General features: G+C 39.2%; 1 protein-coding gene across 3 annotated transcripts in view; it reads left to right on the top strand.

Annotated features, from left to right (window-relative positions):
• Positions 1-507: 507 nt before the first annotated feature.
• Positions 508-23,346, top strand: part of SGCG (sarcoglycan gamma) — a 130,044-nt gene continuing 107,205 nt past the window's right edge. For 2 of the 3 annotated variants that reach the window (XM_032403349.1, XM_032403352.1), the window contains exon 1: positions 508-832. In XM_032403349.1, the coding sequence (XP_032259240.1) occupies positions 779-832 (54 nt within the window). In that variant the 5' untranslated portion in view covers positions 508-778. Of the gene's footprint in view, positions 833-22,545; positions 22,949-23,346 lie in introns of those variants that run through there. The other variant, XM_032403350.1, reaches the window with a different exon arrangement.

Raw genomic sequence — 23,346 nt, 5'->3', positions numbered from 1 at the left:
GCCTTAGATTAGGAAGGCGCTGACTGTTGTAATTGCAAGGGACTAGGAGCCCAGGTGGGAAAATGAGTTCTTCCCTCGAGCTCCAAGCCCGGGATGCGGTAGGCAGACGCAGTTGGACCGAAGGGGAAAAGAGGGAAGGCGCCCCCCGCGGGCAGCCAAAGAGGAGCCGGCTGCGAGCGGGTGTCTACGAGTGCCCTGCTCAGCGACCCGCGCGCGTGCGCGACCGTGGGGGGGCGAGCAGAGGGCGGGGAGGCCGCGGTGGGCGCGATTGGAGCGCGGGGACAGGAGGTCCTGGACGTGGAGGGGCGGGGGAGGCAATGGGGGCGCAGGGGTGTGCGGGGCATGCGAAGGTGGGACGGGAAGGACGGAGGGAGTCATGCAGGGGCGCGGGCCGTCGTGGGAGGGGCACAGGGGCGTGGGGGGCGCGCGGGGATGGGGCTGGAAGGGGGCGCGGCGGAGGGAGCCGGGCGCGCTGGCCCCGCGCGGGGGACTGGGGTGTGTGGCCCGCTGGGGGAGCCCCGGGCTCGTCCGGGCGCGCGCGGGGTTGCCTGGGGGCGGTGCCGTAGCCGGGCCGAGTCTCCCCGGGGTGTCTAGCCTCCGCCTCCGCTCGCGCCCGGGCAGTGGCGCCCGGAGTCCGGGCGGGGATGTGGGCACCCGCGGCTCGGGGGAGCGGCTCCCCCGCCCAGAAGCAGAGTTGTTGCTGCGGTCGCCGAGGAAGGAGGACGGAGCCGAGGCCCGCGCTGTCCGGAGAGAAGACAGTGGTCTCATCCCGTCGGGAATGAAGGGAAATACGGTGGCCGTTTGTTCGCCGGGACCCCAAGAAGTACAGCAGGTAAAGAGAATGGTCACGGACCACCACTTCGTTCTCAGTTCCCCCAATTTCCGTTGTCCTTCCTTCTCTTGCAGCCCCCTAAACTAACTCTTCCGTTGTTAGGATCCCGTTTCCTCTGCAGCCTTTCCCCAAGCCCCAAAACTATCTTCCCACCCTGCTTCCTCTTCCTCTGCGTCTTCTCTGCCCCAAATAGCGTTTTCCTTCCTCATCTGCCAGTCTACGAGGGCTCTGGGACACGTGTGAAACGTAGTTTAGACAGTCGGCCTTTCTTTGCTGGAAAAACTTTGCTAACTGATCTGCAGTCTGACGTAACACTTAAATAACTTTGTCTTGCGGGGAGGTGGGGTAGCGACGGAGGGAGGGGATGAGGGAGAGAGAGGCAGGCGTGGGGGGGGGGGGGCGGGGATGAGAGAGAACGAAAATAAGAATGAACTTGTTCTCTGTACATTGATTTTGCCAAAAACATTGCCCTGGTATGCTGACTAGTCTATCCCTTGACACTGAGTAAGCAGAGTGGTTGCACCAAGAAGTGCAAAGTTGCACAAGGTTTACTTGGCATTTTAGAGGGGAAACAGAGATCCTTCAAATCACAGGTGGCTCACACAGTCTTCAGTGGGATGATAACTTGATGATCCTCCCGCCCCCCTTATACCCACTACCCTCTAAAGTTCCCATGGTTGGTATTTATTTATTGGCATGTTATTTGGTTAAACCAGGGTTAAGCAGTTGGTAATTTTTAAATCTCTACTGGATGGTCTGATGTTTATAAATAGTGGTACAATCACATACAATTTTTCTGTGAAATAACAACTCATCAAGTGATACCAAATGTTGTACAAGTAGATTTTTAGTGATGACACTATATATGTATGGTATTTTTGCATAAATGCTGTTGGGTGTTCCTTAAAACAGGTAAATCTGTGTTTGTAAAGCCATGGAATTGTGTTTATTTTTTTAAAAGCAGATCTTTTGTTTTTTGGGGTTTTTTTATGGCTCTTCTTGTGCTTTTCTTCCTTTAATGTGAGCAAGCTATAAAAAAAACCCTGAAAAAAAAATCTTACAATATTATTCAAAAATAGATGTAAGCTGATCTCTTGGTTTTTGGTGATGGAATATTTTACCAGAAGGTTCAGTGTCTCTGATATGAGAACTTTCTCTCTAGAAAAAGTGCTTCCAAAGTGATTAGCAAATTGACATTCACCCTACATGTGTAAAAATATCATATAGTAAACTTTTAAAGTTATTCAATCATGTTTTCAAATACCTTGCTTTGCCTAAGTCCTTATGCTCTTTTGATATTTAATATTTATTACTGAATCATTAGGCACAATATTTAGTAGATATTACACCTAAATCATTAATGTATCTAGTACACCTCCACTGTGGGCTTACAACTATAGAAAAGTTGTCCTGTATAACAAGTATAATCTAGAAGATATTTCTTCAATCTTGAAAAAAATATAGTGATGAACAATCCATTTAATAAATTAGACATACATAAGCAGACTATAAAAGAAATCAGGAAACTTTGACATTTAACAAATCATTTGTTTTTTAAACTATTAAACACCTCTCAGTGTTAATGAGAATAATAATACTCTAATTGTGGCTGGAGGATATTTCAAATATATATATACAGTATTACATTTTGATCAACATCATTTCATTATCTTGGGTATGACTTTTTAAAATTTATCAGACCCTCGGGGCGCCTGGGTGGCTCAGTTGGTTAAGCGACTGCCTTTGGCTCAGGTCATGATCCCGGGATCCCGGGATCGAGTCCCGCATCCGGCTCCCTCCTTGGCAGGGAGTCTGCTTCTCCCTCTGACCCTCCCCCCCTCATGTGCTCTCTCTCTCTCTCTCATTCTCTCTCTCAAATAAATAAATAAATAAAAATCTTTAAAATTTATCAGACCCTCATTTTGATGTTTAGTTGTTAAGATTGTGTCCTTCAAGAGCTCCTACTGTCCTTTGGGTAAAATAGGCAAATATCTATGGACATAGTTACAGTTAAGCAAAAAGATAATGCTAATTTTATTTTTCTCTAGAATTGTACTGTTAGAAAGTGATTTATATGGACATGGTCATCATAGTATCATAACCCGAAAATTTAATTTCCTAAAGACAGGTGATATAGCTTTGTGATTTGTCAAAAAATGCCCATTTCATTACGTCTTCTGTAGTTGAATTTATGTGAAGTAAACACAGCTGGTTGTGTGTTGTGAATGGTACAAATACAAGTATCTCTTGTTTGAAGTGTATTTGCATATAAATTTCTGAACACACCTTCTAAATTAGGAAACAAAATAGCTACATATAACAACTTGTGGTTTTAGCATACCATTTTGTTAGGTATGAGGGAAGTATTTGTGCTGGAGACAGCAGGAAAAGGAAGTAGATAGTAAAATAATGCTTCCTAACTATTTTAACGTCATGGATTCCTTTGAAAACCTGGTGATAGTTTTAGATCTGCAACTTGGACTGGATTTCAAGAGGTTAACAGTTCTTAAAGCCAGTTCTGGACCCCTGGCTGAGGTCACCTAAATTAGATTCTCAGCATGTAGATGGGCTCAGTTGCTGCACATAAAAGACCTTGAGTCAGTCCATTATAATAAAGTATGATGACATTAATGCTTACATTAATAATAAAACAATGAAAACTTAATTGGAAAAATAACACGAGCCAGGTATCTAATTTCTACAAATTTCTAATTTGTAGAAATGTGCTTGTGATATTTTGTCTAGTAGACTTTTTAATATTTGTGCCTAAACTCCTTTTTCAAAAATAACATATAATAAGTGAACTGAGTGAAAAAAGGAGAAAATTCTAAAATAGGAAACCTTAACTAAAATCATATTGCACTGAAGACAAAGGCCTAAGTAAGCAACCAGGTATAAAAAGGGAAACGCTGTATAAAAGTTGTGTTTTTATAAAGAATATCTTTATGAGTCACTGGATTATTTACATGGAATTCTGTGGGTTGGATTATAATTGAGGCTCTCTTGCATTTCGAAGGCGTGAGGTGCAGATGCCCCCTGTATTTATACAGTCTAGGACTGTTTGCATTGTTTTTCCTCCCAGCTCCTGCTAGGCTACGCTGTCCTAACCAATGGCCGCTCTGGGGAGCCATGCCTCCTCCTCTGTATCCTTCTCCCTTAAGATTCTTGATTCAGTCTGTTGGTTTATAATCCCCCTTAATTCAAAATGATTTGAGGTAAATACCCACCAAATTATTCTCCAGAGAATTTCCTTCTCACGTGTGGAGCTTGCAGCTATCCCTCTGACTTCCAGCACGTGCTCTCAAAAGGAAAGTGCGGTGTGCATCCCCTTGACTGAGCTCCTACTTTAAGCCAGGCGGCAGGCCTTCATTAAGTTTCATCCGTCTTCACAAGCACCCTGTGAGGAGGGCCCCACTTAGCTCAGACGGACTGGGCCCAGAGAGGCCATCATTTGCCAAGGTGATTGCTCAGCCGAACTGAGTAATAACACAGACCTGACACCAAACCTACGCTTCCCACTGCAGCACAGCACCCAAGAAGACTGCTGGGCTCAGTCCTGCCTGCCATTCTTCTTGAGGATGCAAAATAGCTCAAATGACTAAACCACATGACTAGTGCTAGGAATACTTTGAATCAAGGAAAAGGAAGGCATTTAACATTTAAGGGTAACATTAACTAGTGTAAAGCATGAGCACCGGGAAACTTGGTGCCCTTAAAAACCTCAGAATTCTTCTTTGGAAACTCTGGAAGTCTTCTTGAAGGCAACTTCAGTGTCTTCATTTTCCAATTAAATATTTTTTTTTTGACTTTTTACTAAATCGGGCAAATACAGAAGGCCAATAAAATAGATAAAATAGTATCTTATGAACACAGTATTCCATTAGCAAGTCTCAAGATTGTGGCACATAGTGGGATGGTGGCTAGCCCACTGGTACTTACTGTTTTATGTAGATTTTTATTTTATTCATACTTACCTAAAGCAACAGTTCTGTCACCCTTCACATATCATCATATTTTGCTGCCTCATTTTTGAGGCCTTTCTGCCTTTTTTTCCTTTCCTTTCCAATATCCAAACTTGGAGGTGTATGTAAGTGGGGAATGGCGAGAAACAACCCAACTAGAACAGTAAAAGAATGATCATCCAGTCCCTTCATTTGACGTATCTCAAGCCACAGGTAACTGTCCCACAGTGTGTGTTTCTTTAAGAAATACCACACTCTGCTTAGGGTTCTGCCTGATTCTTCCAGCTGACACTTTGTACAAGCCTGGAAAAGTAGATGTCACTACAGATGCATTTTGGCCTTTCTCATTTCCATCTTCCATTTCTTCTCAGGCTGCTGATTGCATCATTCCACATCACATCATGATAGTTTAATTGCTCCAGTGATTTGTAATTATTTTGTGTGAACTCATCTACACTGAGAGTTATTCTTAGATAGGACTCTAAAATGCAGCAGGTGTGAAGGTGTCCCTAGGAGTGGTTCTCCTTGTGCATCTGCTGGGATACCAGGGGTTTTATGAGTCTCAAAGCAGTTTTTATGTAAATCTCATGGTTGGGGGTTATAGCAGCACATATTTGTTATAAATTTGGACAAACTGTCACCTGTAAATGGTACAGGCTTGTGGTTGATGCAAGCTTATGATTTTGCTTTCTATGCAGTGGTTTGTCTTTCTATCCACAGCCTTAGAGAAGGAGGGATCTCATCTTGGACTTTCCTTGTATGTGGGAGCCCTGGCCTTGCTCTCGATGGAGGCCAACTCTCCCATCTCTTTTGGGCATTAAGATTCAGGCTCAGTCTCTAGGCCCATAAGTGGGTCTGATAACCCGCATACTATGTGTAGCATCACCCCCAGTTATCTCTGGCTTTCATTTCCATACTTTTTTCTAGCCTTGAGAATGTTTCATTCTTTCCTGTAATTTTGACTACATATTTTTAAAGTATTACATTTTATGCAGAACTGTGTCTTGGTGGTACAAATGGGGCTCTCTCATGTCTTCTCAGTCCTTTATATTAGAAGACCTCTCTCTGTGTGATACATTTCATTATTTGGGGGGAACATTTCCTATGTAACTATTTTTAAAGATAATTATAAATAATAAAAAAATACATTGTACATCATACTCTGAGCTAGATTACAAGAGAGTTCCATGATGTTCATTATCTAAATTTTAAATAAACCAAATTTTAACCAACTTCTGGAATTTTAAAATGAGCAATAAAGTTAAAGGGTGTATTAAATGATGTTAAATGGTTAAATTATAATGAAGATAATTCTCAATTATTTATGTTAATTATGCAACCTGTAGATTAAATTGGTTATCTAACCTATTGATTATTCTTGGGCTGTCTATACCTTTACTACTAAATTTTGTTTTTATTTATTAATATCTCTACCAAGTATTAGTTGCAAAGTAAGGATAGACATCAGGACAGTTTTGTTACTGATTAGAGTTTGAGCGATTGTTTGCTTAAAACTAATAAATTGAGGTTTGAGTATTTTATTTGTCTTGTGACGTAAAACTCAGACCTTAAGTATGAATTTGTAGTTAGAGCAGGTACTCAGGTAAGTACCAGTTGATTTCAGGGTTTTTTTTTTTTACTTTGCCAGGGGGAGTGAAGGGGACATAAGAATATAATATAATTATCAGATTCACCTCTTAGATTAACAATGATAATGAGACAATAAGTTTATTTTTAAAATAATAAAACCTAACTAAAATATGATTTGCATGTCTACAGTATAATCTATTTCCAATGAGATGTATCAGGAGTAGGCAAACTTTTCCCATAAAGGGCTGGATAATAAATATTTTGGGCTTTGTGGGCCATAGGATCTCTGTCACAACTACACAACTGGCCATAGACGTACATAAACGAGTAGGCATGGCTGTGGCTTAGGGACACTCATAAGAACAGGCGAAAGGTCTTACTTGACACACAGGCTATCATTTACCAAACCCTGATCTATACTAATGAAAGCAATCAGTTTTAAAGAAATAACTTTAGTTGTGAAGTATTTTTCAACATAGATTGATACTGCCAACCTTAAAAATTAAACAACAAAGCCTACCAAGCTGCAAATTAGTTTACTTGGGAATAGAGATATTGCAGTTTGGGACGTGTAAACTATGGGGAACCATTGGCAAGCCCAGAGAACAGGGAAGACTATCCTTTTGTAGAGGAAAGCAGGAAGTTGGGAGGGGTTGTTTTGAGCAAATGTTCATTGGAGTTTGAAGTAGTGGCTTCTCATTGGCCACAGGTGACTGAAGTTGTGACAGCTTTTCATTGGCTGTGAGGAAATCTTACTCCCTCCTCCTGGAGTGTGTAGGCTGTGAGGAGCCTAGTAGTGCAGGAGAGCTCCCCATCATGACTTCCGAAATTGTATCGTACCCATCAGTTAGCCGTGATCATCTGCAAAGTTGGTTTATGATTTTGTTCCTACGTACAGTAATCAAAAGGAGGTGAGCCAGAAGAGTCATTTTCCTTTAAGAGATAAGAAGGATTTATATAAATTGGAACTAAGGGGGAAAACCCTAAAAATTATTTTATCAGGTTTGCCTCTTTTGACACTTAAAAGATAATACAATTTCATTAAACTATTTAGTTTCATAAAGAATTCTTAGTTTCATACTGGGAAGGGCTCCAGATTTTTCTATGTTGCTTATTTTTAAAATATTAAGTATATATTTAAAAGTGATGTCCTTTATTTGCTACACATTAAACAGTTGGAAGATGTTTTTCCAACTTGTAGATTTTGGTTATTTAGTTTGTAGATAATTTTTTTCAAATATAATAAAAGGTGGTAATCATCTTACAGTATATAAGTGTATCAAATCAACATATTGTACACCTTAAGCTTTTACAATGTTATATGCTAAATAGACCTCAATAAAGCTGGAAAGAAAAGAAATTAATGGAACCCTTCTCTCCCACTTCAAAAAAGAAAATACTCTTATAATGGTGGCTCCGAATCACTATATATGTGTACAAACCCATAGAACAAACAACACCAAGAGTAAACTCCAGTTTACTGAAAGTAAAGTCATTTTAAGTGATTATTATGTGTCAGTTCATCTTTGATTAAAAAAAAATGTATCATTCTGGTGAGATATATTGGTAATGGAGGAGACTGTGCATGTTTGGGGAAAGGACGTATATGGCAAATCTCTGTACCTCCCTCTCAATTTTGTTGTAAACCTGAAACTGCTCTAAAAAAATAGTCTCTAAAGAATGAACAGTGCATACATACACCACATTTTCTTTATCCATTCATGTGTTGAAGGACATGTAGGTTGTTTTCATATCTTGGCTATTGTAAATAATGCTGCAGTGAACATGGAAATGAAGATATCTCTTCAAGATCCTGATTTATTTCCTTTGAATATATACCCCTCCATTTCCCTCTCGGACTGCTGTCCGTCAGCCTCCTCTTCCTGTTGGCATTTCCCTTCCCACATACCTGGACCCATGTTGATGGCCTGAATTTCCTTGGCCTGGCCAGGGTCATCAGCTTCCACCTATCCATGCATATCTGCTCTGTCCACTGAGAAAAGTCCTGCCACAGATCAATCCTACAGTGTGATTTTCCTATAGTTATCCCGAAAATGTTTCTAAAATCCCATAAATGTTCAGTTGCCAGTGCTGAACATTCACAGCCTCCAGCCTCAGCTGGAAGGACACTTAGCCTCATGCTGTGATCGCTCATTTATGCTCGACTTTTCCCTCTCCCATCCCATTGGGAGCTGTTCCAGACCTTCTCCACTGTCCTTACCACCCTTAGCAGATGAGATCTCTCCTGCTTTCTCCTTCACCTTCTTCAGACCATTACATTTCCGTGACCGCCCCCCCCCCCACCTTGGGTGCCTTCCCCTATTTATGAATTAGCGCAAGATTAGATACATGTTTGAGGCTTACATAAAAGAAAGACCTTTAGAGAGAGAGATGGTGGCTACACATATGACTGGTTTATTAAAGATAGAAAATTAATTATTATCAGCCTACTTATGAGCTATTTAAAGCAATCTTATCCTGTGTCTGTTTTGATATAGTTTTTGTTTGAATTTTAATCAACTTACTCTATTACAATGGGAAAAAATTGGGGCAAAGAAATGATTTAAGACAGTTTTTGAACAATGAAAGAACATAAACAAAATGAATATTATAGCATTATCCTCAAATCAATAATTACATTATTTACTAAATTCAGCCAGTAAATACCTGATATTTCTTGGGCTAAATTTTGAAGTACAAATGTTGGTATTTTAAAAAGGAACAAAACGATAGGGAATGAAAGTAAAAAAAAAAAAATAATTATTTTTTATATATTTTTTAAATTTAAATTCAATTAGCCAACATCATTAGTTTCAGATGTAGAGTTCAGTGATTCATCAGTTGCCTATAACACCCAGTGCTCATCACATCACGTGCCCTCCTTAATGCCCATCACCCCATTACCCCATCCCCCACCCACCTCCCATCCAGCAATGAAAAATAAAATTTTTGAAAGACTTGAGAGGAGGGCAGTTTTAGGTTCACAGCAAAATTGAGAGGAAGGTACAGAGATTTCCCATACTGCTCCTGCCCCAGCCCCAGCCTCACCATTGTCAACATCCCCTCCCACATTTGTTACAACACTGTTACCATCCAAAGCTCACAGTTGGCATCAGAGCTCACTCTTGGTGTTGTACATTCTCTAGGTTTGGACAAGAGTGTAATGACATGTATCCCCCATTATAACATCATAAAGAATAGTATCCGTGCCCTAAAATTTCCCTGTGTTCCACCTAGTCAGCCCTTTCACACTGCAGACTCCTGGGGAGTACTGATCTTTTTATTGTCTTCATAGTTTTGCCTTTTGCAGGATATCATATAGTTGGAATCATGTAACCTTGTCAGATTGGCTTTTTTCACTTAGTAGTAGGCATTTAAGTTTCCCCTACATCTTCTAATGGCTTGAGAGCTCATTTCTTTTTATTGCTGGATGATATTCCATTGTGTGGATGTACCAGTTTGTTAATCCATTCACCATTACCCAGGTTTGTATAAAATCTTTTTAAATGCAAAAATTATATGACTTCCTTTTCTAAAAGCATTTCTAAAAGTATGTCTTTTCATACGAGTCAAACTTTTTTGTATTATTTATGATGTGGGAAGAAAAAGACCTGGAATTACTTCCTCACAGTGTACAATACAGTTTGCATCCAAATAATTGGCTGTGTTCTAGAGGTTTGTTTGCAAATCTGAATATATTTTCTCAGAAATGTATCATATATCTGTTATGTTGTAAGAATTCTTTGCAAATGCTTCTTTAAGCCTAATGTAGCTAAACAATAATGTTTCTTGTTGCACAAAGCCTAAACATTATTCAGAGTATCACTTCTGTGTTTCAGTTATTAAAACCAAGAATATATCAGAATATGTGATGCTCAGGATTGGCCCAAAGAATAAGGACTCTTTCCTGGGCAAATAACTGGGATGAGTTTTCAGTGATAGGTTCAGTAGAAAGGAACCAAGTGTGGTCCTGGGAGAGAAGGAGAATTCTGCACACAGCAGGGTGTGCAGGAAGATTCTATACATGTAGTGGGGATGAGCTCACAGCCACTTGGGGGACATACTGATGTGTGAATTTATACCAGCCATATCTACAAACCAGTAGTAGACTTTATGTTCACACAGCATAGCCTAGATTTGGAAAAAGCTTAACTATTTCTTTCAAATATACCAAAAAAAGAAAAAGAAAAGAAAAAGAAAATTCTCACTTTGGGAACCTAAAGCAATTACTTCATTCTATTGAGTTGAAATGAACTGTCAAAAATGACTAAGCTTTCAGTTATACTCCTGGGCATAAAGGTGAACTGAACGGAATCATGTTCCAAAAGAGAGCACTCAAATTGCCAGGGATTGAAAGTGAGATAAGATCTATAGAAGAACTGGGAATCCTGAGAGTCTGACTCAAACCAAGGCCACAGAATTGTCCTCAATTCTGTGCTCTGTTTAAGCTTTTGCTGAAACTGAGTTCTCTATTTTCCTCTTCTTTGGTTATCTAAGATTGTGTGAAAGACCAGAATTCTTTCAGGAGTAAGGATCCACAGAAGGGTACCCATGGTGCCTCCAAGTTAGTTTTCACAAGGAGCTAACAACCCTTTTAACCCTACGGTAAAGAGACACGTGGGTGACAGACTTCCACATTGAAGATGACAATGTGAGGGTAGTATTTATACAGTGCCCTCCTGAGATCATTCAAAAGCAGCAAAGCCAGTGAGAAACTCATTCAAATTCTATTTTAGGCAACACTAGGAGACAACCAAAACCCAAACCACAAAATTAGTGGAAAGTATTCCAAAAGAGTGGGGATTGAACAGGTATGTGTCTGAAAGAATAGCGAGAGAGGTCCTCAGAGCTGCAGGCTCAGAAGACGCAGCACTGTGTGTGTTTCAAAGGTAAGAGTGTGTCCTGCGTGGTGCAGTCTGCACATCCTACACACAGGAGGAGGAGGAGATGAATGAGCTGACAGCAGGGGATCTCTTGCACAGGCTCTGTGCCAAGACGCAAAGGTGGGCAGATGAGGAGTCACACAGATAAGTCACGTGTCAGGAGGCAATCTGTCTGTTGAAGCTAAGCATAGGACAGATCTTGTATTGTGAAAGAAAAAGGAAGGAATGAAGGAAGAAAGAAGGAGGGAGAAGGGGAAGGAAGGAAGGAAAGATGGAAGGAAGGAAGGGAGGGAGGGAGGGAGGGAAGAAGGGAGGGCAAAAGAAAAGGGGAGGGGAGGAGGGGAGAGGAGAGAAAGAAACCAACCAAACAAACAAACTGAGAAGTGAAAACTAGACAAACACAAATACTCTGGGTCATGAAGAAAATTCCAGTCAGACCAGAACATACCCCATCCTGGCAAAGACCTCCTGAAAGGAGCTGGTCAGAGAGCAGAAAGGAGAGAGAGTGACAGCTCTATGGAAGGGGCTTGTTAGAAGAAATGAACAGTGTTTCACGGATAATGTCAACGCTTTTCATGTAGTTCTACAGCTAGCGTTTGGAATGAGGTCTTCTCTTACAGGGGGCTGTAGCTACATTGTTGTGCGGCTGTGATTATCAGGCTTGGCAACCCATTAGAAATGCCTGGGGAACTCAGCAAATGCCACTAGCAGGGCCTCCATCATACCAAATACATCAGCATTTCTGGAGAGGGTCCTGGGCAACGGTATTCTGTATACCTCTCCTGGTTGCTGCTAACGGTGGCCGGCTGAGAACCACGGCTCTTCATGCCTCCTTCTCTCTGGCCTTATCGGGCCTGTTCCGTGCACCATGTTCCCACCCCTGGGCCTTGCTTGTCCCACTTCAACACAGATCATTCCTGCCCCTGGGCCGTTGCATGGGCCATCCCCGGCCTATATCACACTTTGCCCTAGTCTTTTCATGATTGCTCCTTTCTCATTTTTCAGGTCATCCCACAAAGGCCTGCCCTGACCACGTACTTAAATATTCTCCCCCTCCCCATGCTTACTTTCTTAATAAACTTGCCACGGTGAGAAATCTTCTTGTTTATTGTTTTCACATTGATTGGCTGTTTCCTCTCAACTAGAGTATAAGCTCTGAAAAGGTAAGACCTCCTTCGTCCTGTGCACTCTGCTATCCTCAGCATCTAGAACAGTGTTTGGCACCCAGTTGGTGCTTGCTCATTGGATCAAAAACAGCAGAAGTGACTTCAGCAGGATCCTGGTAGCCTTTGCGTATAACTGATTCATATAAGACAAACCAACTCAGCATCCCAGAAAAACAGTTTCAGAGAGAGTTAATCATTAATTCCATTGGGCAACCTCTATGTACAATAGGAAGCATTTCCATATAGCTACCTAAAAAGGCATTACTTTTCTTAGGCAATATCTGAGACAAGAACTGAATTTCTCATTTATTCTCGCAAATATAAAAACTAATCAACAAAAGCAACTCATGTGTATGACAGAGATAATCCTTGATGAATATTATTTAAATAAATCATGAATGACAGACAGCTGCTATTATCATTCACTCCATTGCGCTGTTAACATATTTTACCAAATCTACAATGCCAATCATTTACATTTTAATAGCTCTTAATTGGGATGCATATTGCCATTAGTGCCAGATTATAGTTTAATTTGCAGAGGTACTCCTTCCTGGCATAAAAACAGTGTTGTTCTTAAAATCATCAGTCTTAGCTTTGATGAAATAATAGTATATGAGAAAGTCAGGGCTTTTTCATGAGGTTTCCTTGAATCATTACTATGCCTATCATTTTTTTTTTAATTCAGAACTACCATCTTAAATCTTCCCACTGGTCTTCTCTTGCCAAATCAGGTTATCTTTCTCTGTCCTCATCTTTGACCTCCCCAGAGCATTTGGTAACCCTGAATAGCCCCATCATTTACATATGCCACCACAGAAGGTATGGATTTCTGTAACCTCCAAGTTCTGTTTTACAACTGGTAAGGAGCTGTTCAAGTTTGTGTTCATCACCTCTCTTCATTGTTTGAAGCTTTTTTTTTTTTTTTTTAAGATTTTTTTAATTTATTTATTTGAGAGAGAGTACACAAGCTTTACTCTTGGTACCATCACCCCCTCATTCTTTCACACCAGGAACTAAGTGAATTCCTACACCACCACCAACAACAACAAAAAAATTTTTTTTAAAAAGGCAAGTTCTTTATTGCATTGGTTTGACTAAAACTTACTTTAGATTTTTATGTTGCAAATTATCAAATACGCACTCTACAGTTTTGAATGGAAGAAAGGCAATTTATTGGCTGATGTAACTAAAAAATACAAGATTAGAGGTGATTTAGGCATGCCTCGATTTACAGACTTGAAATTACCATGAATTTTACTTCATCTCTCAGCTCCAACCTTTGCTGTGTTGTGTTGTGTTCATGGCTGCTCACTAACCAGGCTTGAATTGCTATCAAATTCAAGTCAAGCAGAAAAGAAAGTCTGTCTTGTCAGCCACTGAAACAGAAGTTGTGGGATTGCTCTTAGGCTGGTTGGCTTGGACGGAGTCAGTCTAAAATAATCTCTGGCCAAGAGAATGCCGCACTCCTCTCAGCCTGGCCTAAGTCACATGACCTGCCACTCAACCTGGGAATGGCGTTGATCTGACTGGACCAAATGTGGACTGAAAGCAAGGAAGGGGTGAGTCCCCAAAAAGAAAATCTAAGGGTCATTACCACAAGTGGAATTCATGGATGTTGAGAAACAAAAAGCATATACTCATACACTTTTTGGAACCAACATGTTCATTTTTGACATTTTTTAAGTTTTTAATCTCTCATTTTTTAATTAAAAATATTTGTTTCTTTTTTAAATATTAGTAAACCATGGGATTTTTGTGCTATAGTGGAGAAACCAGGTTTTGTGCTATTGCAGAGATGCCAGATTTTCTTCTTGTTGCTGAAATTACACAGAATCTAATGCTTGATTATCAAACAGCTTTATTTCTTTCATGGTAAGTAACTGGACTTGGTCATGCATAGGATGTGCTTAGGCCAGCATCCCTCATTTTTTCCCTTTAATTGCAGACTTCCTTATCCAAATAAATAAAAAATAAAAATAAAATTAAAAGACTTTTTGATCATTCGCCAATTGGAGGGCAAATACACACATTAGTTGAAATAATTTACATTAAACTATGGAAAGTTTCTGGCAGGGCCAAATGGCAAACAGCAATGCCTTTAAGCTAAGAAAGAGAACAGAAGTTTTGGGAAGAAGTGGGAGGGATAATTAAAATATGTTGAGTTTGCAACATGATGACTTTGAAATATCCACGCCTATAAGTCGTGAAACACAAGGGACCCAAGCCAAAAACTTCATTGCTACATCTCATCTCTCAAGGTCATTCTCTTCACCACTGTCTTTTCTCCAAGGCCTCAGCATTGAGTCTTGCTGTCACCCCCATGACCCCATGACCTCATGACACAGCATTTGTGTTGTCATGAGCCCTCTAGCATCCAACTTTCATATTTTCAGTGGAAAGAAGGTTTTTGAAATAATAAGATTTTGAAGACTTTTCAGTAGATAGGGTGAAGGTCAGAGGTCAGGAGCTCAGGGACCCTCAGGAGGACACATGCAGGACAATGGTCAGAAGCAAGTCAAATTCAGCTTCATGGAATCTCCAGTATCTTTAACTTTCAGACTGTAAAGTATTCCTGTGTGTTTGTCAAGGCTGTTAAACTGCGTATATCCTATACAAGGCAAGTTGTTGGCAAAAGATGTGGATACCAGAAAACTAAACTGTAAAAAAAAAATAATAATTTGGTTTGATTGTGTGAAAGTGCTATTGTGTAGTCTGCCTAGGAAGGTTAGTTACTAGCTGAGCACGTTAATAATTAGGCATAACATCAAGTCAGAATGCTTTTATCGTATTAGGTATACCATGAAGTAAGCCAAAATACATTTGTCGTAAAGGCTGCTTTTGTCATAATCTGTGACTCATGTATTCTATCTCGTTTTGAAAAATTCACTCACAGCATTAAGAAACAATTATAATAATAGCTGCCATTTATATGTGTTTTACTATGTGCCGAGTGCCTTTTGTACATTATCACATTTAATTATTTTACTAGCCTTAAGCAGGGAGTTGATATTATCCCCAACATTAATAGCAGAAAACAGACCGTTAAGAAAAATAACTAACATTATAGAAGCTGAATGTGAAAAAGCTGAATTTAAACTCAGTTGATCCCAAAGCCTGGAATTTGGGGCCATTTGTTTATATTATTTGTAGGGAAAGAATAAGGAAGATTTTTAAGTTAATGCTGTGTAGTGTTAATCATCTACAGAATTTAGAGGGTTGAACTAAAGTCACCAATACTGTAACTGTTTCAAGGCTTTGGGTCATGGTCTCAAAACTTATTTGACTTAGGTCAATGACAGGTACACATCTCAATATGTGTTGGTTCGTATACATTTACAAATTATGTTCACACACTATTATGTCACTATATTGAATACATTTGAAACACGCACAAATATTGGAAATTTCAAAAGGCTGAGCTAATGATGATTTCTGCTGTTGGAGAATCAACTACCACTAGGTCTCTCTCAAATACAATTAATTTTTCCTTTATGTGCTTCCATAGCCTTTGGCTCATACCTATACTGTTATGCTAACCACATTATTGAATATTTAACCATCTGCCCTCTAAGCTGGAAAGAAAGCTACATAAGCACAGAAACTGGTTTACTTGTTAAATTCCTTCATTTAGCAGATATTTAATGAGTAGCTAGAGGCTAAGGAAATACAGGTATCAAGACTCAGTCCCTGCCACCAAATTTATGAACAAATAAAGGATTAACAGGATTTAGGGAAGTAAATAAGCAGTGACAGATTGGTCTGCACTGAATGCTGTGAGGACCACAGAGATATTTAAGAGGGTACTGGCCTTGTAAAAAAGAGGAAGTTGGAAGAGAAGAGTTAGATAAGTCTAGGTACTAATATAGGATAGCTCTTGCTATGTAGTAGCTCCTCAAAAGAGATATGTGGTTGTTAAGTGCCGATTTTTTTGAGTTTGAGAAGATTGAGAAAAATCGCTTCTCTGTTTATTGCCCCATTTCTGAATCAACTAAGAGACAAAGGGATGAGGCAAATGAAGGTCTAAGTGTCATTTGTGTTACAAATAGAGCTGTTGGAGAATGTATTCTAGATTTGCAGCAACAATGGGCTTTCTAATGTTACATCCCCAGCAAGGGCTCACACACCCCTTGGGCAGCTCTAGATGATCACAGATCCCTCCGAGGGCCTGAAGGATCAGTGTCAAAACTGTACTCTCTGCAGGCATGAACGTCTCTGAAGAGAGAGGAAATGGACCATATGGACCCCCTTTCTTATTCTAACTCATCAATGAGAAGAATTAATCCACTTTCCCTGGGAAGAAATGAGTAGAAGTTATAGAGAGAATCTAGAAATGTTACTACACTAGGAGGAACCTTCTCATAGAAGGAATAAGTGTTCCTTTGTAAGTGACTATTCTCACAAATTTCAATGTCTGACATACTTTCCAATGTCCCTGGGCACAGATCTTCCTATTCCTCCATCGACAGATTTCCAATATTCTCTTTTTCGGTTCTGTTTTTTTATCCTCCAGTTTATTTTATACCACATATCTTCCTTTTCATAAATCTTACCATCATTTACACTCTAGTTCTTCATCAGAAATTTCTGATCAGGGTAGAGAGATTTTAAAAACATTCATGAAATATAACGTTAAGTATTCTCACTCGATGATTATTGTTCAATAAGAACAAATACACTTACGTTTTATAAATGGATGGATGCTACCTTCTCTTTGATTGAATCAGATATATGAAATACCAGATGAATGCAACAGGAAATAAACTAGGGAGAATATTAATTTTACCAAAAAATGCAACAGGTACCTTTAAATAGTAATGTACCTTACTCATTATAAACTAGAAATGCAAATCAGACTAGAATTACATTTCTCTGTAGGAACTCTTAATGACAGATGTCAGTGGAGCAAAGACTTCAAAGTTTAGTCTGAAATTATTTCAACCTAAAATTTTATACTAAATGAAACTATTAACCAGTTTTGGAGCAGAATAGATACATTTTCAGACATAAAAGAACTCAGACAATCTACTTCCCAAACACCATTTCTGAATGATTATTTGAGGGTGCAGTCCATCAAAGCAAGGGGGTATATGAGGAGAGGACGTGAGAGCTGAGTCAGGGAAGATTCACCCAGCTCAGGAGAGCGATGAGATCTAAGGAAGACAGCAGCTGTGTGGGAAGCTGGCTCTGCAAGACGGACTGGCCCAGGAGGAGGGGAGCCTGGAGTACAGGATGCTGAAGAAAAACGCGATCCTATATAGTAGATATTATTATCAGAAATTTAACAGAAGTGTGACGGTGTGGTAGAGGTAGAGAATGCAAGGAACAGAAAGACCATTAGAAAGTAAGGGAGCTGGGGCACCTGGGTGGCTCAGTCGTTAAGCGTCTGCCTCCGGCTCAGGTCATGATCCCAGGGTCCTGGGATCAAGTCCCACATCGGGCTCCCTGCTCAGCGGGAGGCCTGCTTCTCCCTCTCCCCACTCCCCCTGTTTGTGTTCCTTCTCTCTCTCTCTCTCTGTCAAATAAATAAATAAAATCTTTAAAAAAAAAATAAAAAAAAAGAAAGTAAGGGAGCTGGAGATGAGTCCTACAAGAAAACCATGATATAAACTACTTAAATTAGAAAGGAACTGTGTTTCAAGAAGAAAAATGATATTGATTCCAAATAATAGATTAAAGGAATAAAAACTGAGAGACAACTAGGATAAGCTGAAGAAGGCAAGTTTAGGAAAATTTCTTATTTTACAACAATAACAAAAGTGGTATTCAGAAACTCCAACAACAACAGCTCTCTGGGAAAGGCACAATGTCAGTATGAAGCAATTAAAATATTTGGAGGAATATTAAAAAAAAAGATTCCATTCAAACTGATAATAGAAGCATTGAGGAGCACAGGTGTTTATCTCGGAAAGGGAATATGGTTAGATATTTGGGTAGCTAGTTGTAAAATGTGAACGCTGTGTATTGCACTATTTTTTTTTAATCAACCTGATCAAATCACAAGAGATACAGGAGATTATAGTTTCAAAGTGGAAGGTAAATATGACCACTTTGAGCATGTACAAAAAGTACAGGGAAACTACAGAGGGCTAGAGATAAGAGTGGCAGGCAGTCGGGCGCCTGGGTGGCTCAGTCAGTTGAGCTTCCGACCCTTGATTTCAGCTCAGGTTGTGATCTCAGGGTGGTGGGATCAAGCCCCGAGTTGATCCCCGCATTGGGCTCCACACTGAGTGAAGGGTCTGCTTGGGACTCTTTCTCCCTCCCTGTGCCCCTCCCCTCCCCCCTCGCCCTCTCTAAGATAAATAAATGAATCTTAAAAAAAATTATGACGACCAAATGCAGTGATTACCAATGAATAACCTTTGAAATTTCGAGTACTCCATTTTCTCTTCTGAAATGTAAGAGTTTTCTTTTTTTCAAGTCTTCTTCTTTTTCCAGCATCCCACTGTTTTCTTTCCCATCATCTCTGACAACACTGAATTAGCCCTTTACACTAAATAGTGACTCCTAAACTTCCCCCAAAGTACCACAAGAAGACACAAAATGCCTACATTCAGTAATCTAGTGATCAATTTAATTTTTTTTATTTTTTTTTTTATTTTTTTTTAAAGATTTTATTTATTTATTTGAGACAGAGAGAATGAGAGAGAGAGAGAGAGCACATGAGATGGGGGAGGGTCAGAGGGAGAAGCAGACTCCCCGCTGAGCAGGGAGCCCGATGCGGGACTCGATCCAGGGACTCCAGGATCATGACCTGAGCCGAAGGCAGTCGCTTAACCAACTGAGCCACCCAGGCACCCCAATTTAATTTTTTTATTTGTACGACAACTCCAAAGGGAATATGAATTATCTTTCTAAAATGCATACACTTGGATGATCTCTATTTAAGAATAATCAGAGAATTTGGGTGAGAAGCATCCAGGTGATTACATTAATTACATTCCAGATTTAAACCTGTTGTGTTTTCATTTGTGTAGAGAATCATTGCATTTTGCTTATGTGAAAGGTCTATGGCCATCTCTCTTGAGGAAGTTGTAGCTTTGATTGGAGGGGCAGATCATTGACATGGTTATTTTTTAAGGCTTGAAAGTTTATCTCTCACAAAATATTTTAATTTGATTTCACATTTCATTTGCCCTGAAAGCGAATACTTTTATTACTGTTATACTGACCTCTTCTGGAAAAGTCTTACAATGTCATCCTGATCATGTATTAGCTCTTTTTCTTTTTCTTTTTTTTTTTTGTTACGGTGTGCTATGGAATTGATATCATAAAAAACATTGAGTTTGGTGTAACTATTCAGGGTTCAGTTAATTGAGGGCTCAGGTGCTGAGCAAGGAGTTGATAGTTTAGTAGAGAGAATATGTATATAAAGCAATGATGGCAATGTAAATACAAATAACTATAAGTTTATAAATACATATAGAAAGCTGATAATGACATATGAACAGACTTTAAAAAGTTAAATAGTCATTAGAAAGAAAGGGATGGGAGGTAACTCTAGTCATATTTAGCCAGACACCCAATGGCATGTAGTTTCTTACCGAACCTAAAGGATGGGGACAGGGGAGACAGACACGGCCCAGTCATAAAGGTGTGTGTGCCCTGTCAAGAACGTGGTCCCCATCCTGAAGGCTCATTGAAGGTCTTGAGGCTGGGGAGTGATGAAGAGAGAATGAGCTGTTCTTGGCGTTTCTCTGGCAATCCCAGGAGTCTAAAATGGAATGTGGCAGAACCTGGAAGCAGAACCCGGAAGCAGGCCAACAGGTACTGAGCACGAGGAGACACCTGCTGGTGAGCCCCCCAGTCAGACAGGGACCCCCCGGAGAGAAGGGAGCAGGCAGAGGGAGGAGATACTGCAGCTTAGTGACTGGCCGGCTGGTTAGTGAGGGAGGTTCCCAAATCAGTCAGCGGTAACTTTGTGGAGGATGGCGTCAGAAACTGAGAAAAACTGAGAAAGGAAGGATGAACAAAAGAGCAGGTTTGGGAGATGATGAGTTTAGTCTGGGAGGAAAGAGTGAGGTGGTGTGGGGGGGTTTAGTCATAGGAGCTCACATCTACAGTTAGTATCCAAAGTCACAGGAACTATTAAAAATAGGAATGCTGTATATTGATCAACTTCAGCTGGGTCCAAACACTGTCTAGTATATTCACTAGTAAATTTACTGCCCAGCTCTTCACAACTTCTCTCTTCTTTTCAAACTTTGAACTGTCTCATCCCCCATCATCCCCTATATCCTCCCTCCTCAGGCAAACTTACCTCCCATTTCAAAACGAACCATATCTCTACAAGAAATTCCTTGTTTTCACTAGATCTAAAAGTGGTCTCTCTAACCCAGTGTCTTAGACAGCAGGACTGTCTGCCCCAGGCAGAAGCGAGGTAGGAGGGCAGGATTGCTAACTGACTATAGGTATCCCAGAAGGATCCTATAGTTATGTAAGACATACGAGCCTAAGGACTTTCTTCTTCCTTTTTTGAATTGAAGTACGGTTGACACACAATGTTACATTAGTTTTAGGTGTACAACATAGTGATTCAACAGTTGTATATATTATACAGTGTTCACCGAGAGAAGTGTGGTCACCATCTGTCGCTATACATTATTACGATAGTACTGATTATATTCCCTACGCTGTACTTTTCATCTCCATGACTTATTTATGACTGGAAGCTTGTACTTCTTAATCCCCTGTACCTATTTCACCCATCCCCCTTCTGGTGACCACCAGTTTGTTCTCTGTAGGAATAGAGAACTGTTTCTGTTTGTTTGCCACGCCCAAACCAGCTCTGTAACCTTGAGCGAGCTATTTTACATCCAGTGGACTGTTTGACTACGTTGTTTCCTTTAAGGCCTCTTATGGCTTTAAAATGTTATGATTCCACTGAAAACATATACACTGAGATGTGTATATGTGAGTTATAAGCTGAAGCTAACCTTACATTAAAAACTTTGAAGATCTTGTTTTAATAATTTCAACTATTCTATAAAATGAAAGATGTTTTTCTCTAAGCCCTCCTCCTGAAGGACTGAAAAGTTGGTAGTATTAAATGAATCTGTAGATGTGAATGGAGATCAAATCCATAACTTGAGTAACATTTTTACAAAGCAGTCCACAAAACATTGAAAAGTTTATTGTTATAAAACCAATTTACTGATTGATGAAAAGGTCCCTCAATATGTAACCTTTAAATGTGTGACATTTCAACCAGAATATTGAGTTAGGAGTTTCAGAGTTTGACTTTTCAGACACAAACTGATACAAACATACATCTCATATCATCATTGTTAAGTATTTTATATGTGTATATACATATATGTATATATATATATGAGATAGTTGTGTTGTGCTGTAATTTTATGTCTAAATTGCTGTGTCAGAGAAAATTGTAATGTGCAGAGAGTTCATGAAAGATTTTTTAAAGTCTTATAAATAAATGTGTGATTAGTTGAAGCTATATCAGCTTTTAATTTAAGGCCTGCAGCTGTTGGTATGAGAAGCATCAAATGTCAAAAGAGGTTAGAGTTATGAATAAGTAGAGTAAGAGAAAAGGTCTCCTGAGAAGAAAAGAAAATAAATATTAAGCATGTGGATTATCATTGCACTGCTTCTCCTATTCAAGGTTAAGTGCTAAAATACAAATTTCAAATATATAATTTAATCTGTGTTAATTCATGCTGCTTACCAGGCTATATATAAAAATAATGCAAAATAAAAGATTATTTAAAAAGCTTGATACTTCTTTACATCTTATGAAAATGAATAAAGATAAAACATCAAGACTGCATTGTTACATTCACATCCTTTGTTAAACATAATATAAATTTAGTTTACTGGAAAAGAACTGTCGTAATTTTAACGGGCAGAATTTATTTACCTTCTCTTTATTAGGATGATCATTCCCTAAGGTTTTCTTCTCAGATATTAAAGTTTTTCACTTAAAAAGAGGCTTAAAAAAAGTGATTTTTAAGGAGTGACTATTATATGATAACGTGCATTTCACGTGAATGAGAATAGTATACATTTAATACTAATAAAGTCATAACTTATAAATGTTGCATGTTAATTTGAAATGATTGCCAAGAGATTTTGTCAACATTAAATTCTACTGGAAACTAGTCTGGTTTTTGCTATTCACTTAAGGTAAAGTTTATTTTAGAAAGTTATAATTACATAAGACTATCATGATTCAGGATTTAAATGTTGGTTTTGTAAGAATATTTTTTTTTTTGGCCCACTTAGAGCTGTGTCCTGGAATTGGTGCCCAAACAATTTTAAGTGTGGTATGAGCTGTTTATGTCACTGAGTAAAATTAGATACGCCTGTTGCTAATACGAGGGGATGAAACATGAGACAAGGCCAAACACGTGAGAGCCTTTTGCATAGTCCCTGAAGCCTGAAGCCCCAAATCCTTCACTCATTCTTCAAGTAAGGGGAAAGTTTGAAACACTGTGTGTCTGATAGGGCTGGAGCTGGTTGTAGCCACTTCCCAGGGGGCTTTTTAACACATCTAAGGTAAGTCATCAGTTTTAACTTGGATTTTAGATCATTACAATGTACAGCTTAAAAACCAAACAGGTACAAGATTTCTTGGTTTTTGTTCTCTTCGTAGGTGACATAATAGTTAATAAATTCCGTTTAAAATGTTGAATACATTTCTCTCAAAATGATTATATATAAGTATCAATAAAATTTAGTATAACTTCTTATTTCCACTCTTTTACTCTGACTACTAACATGCTATGTATTTTTCACACAATTTGTATTTCTAATGTTTTTAATTTGTAGAATTCCATGATAGCATTTCTCTGTTATCAGGCATTACATTGTACACAATAGTTAATCTAGATAAAATATAATCTTTAAGATTACCTGTTTCTAATTCTACTCTTAAACTTTTGTGGTTGAACTAC

The sequence above is a fragment of the Phoca vitulina genome, unplaced genomic scaffold (assembly GCF_004348235.1).
Source record: "Phoca vitulina isolate PV1807 unplaced genomic scaffold, GSC_HSeal_1.0 scaffold5, whole genome shotgun sequence".
NCBI lineage: Eukaryota > Metazoa > Chordata > Mammalia > Carnivora > Phocidae > Phoca > Phoca vitulina.
This window is presented reverse-complemented; position numbering and strand designations above follow the sequence as displayed.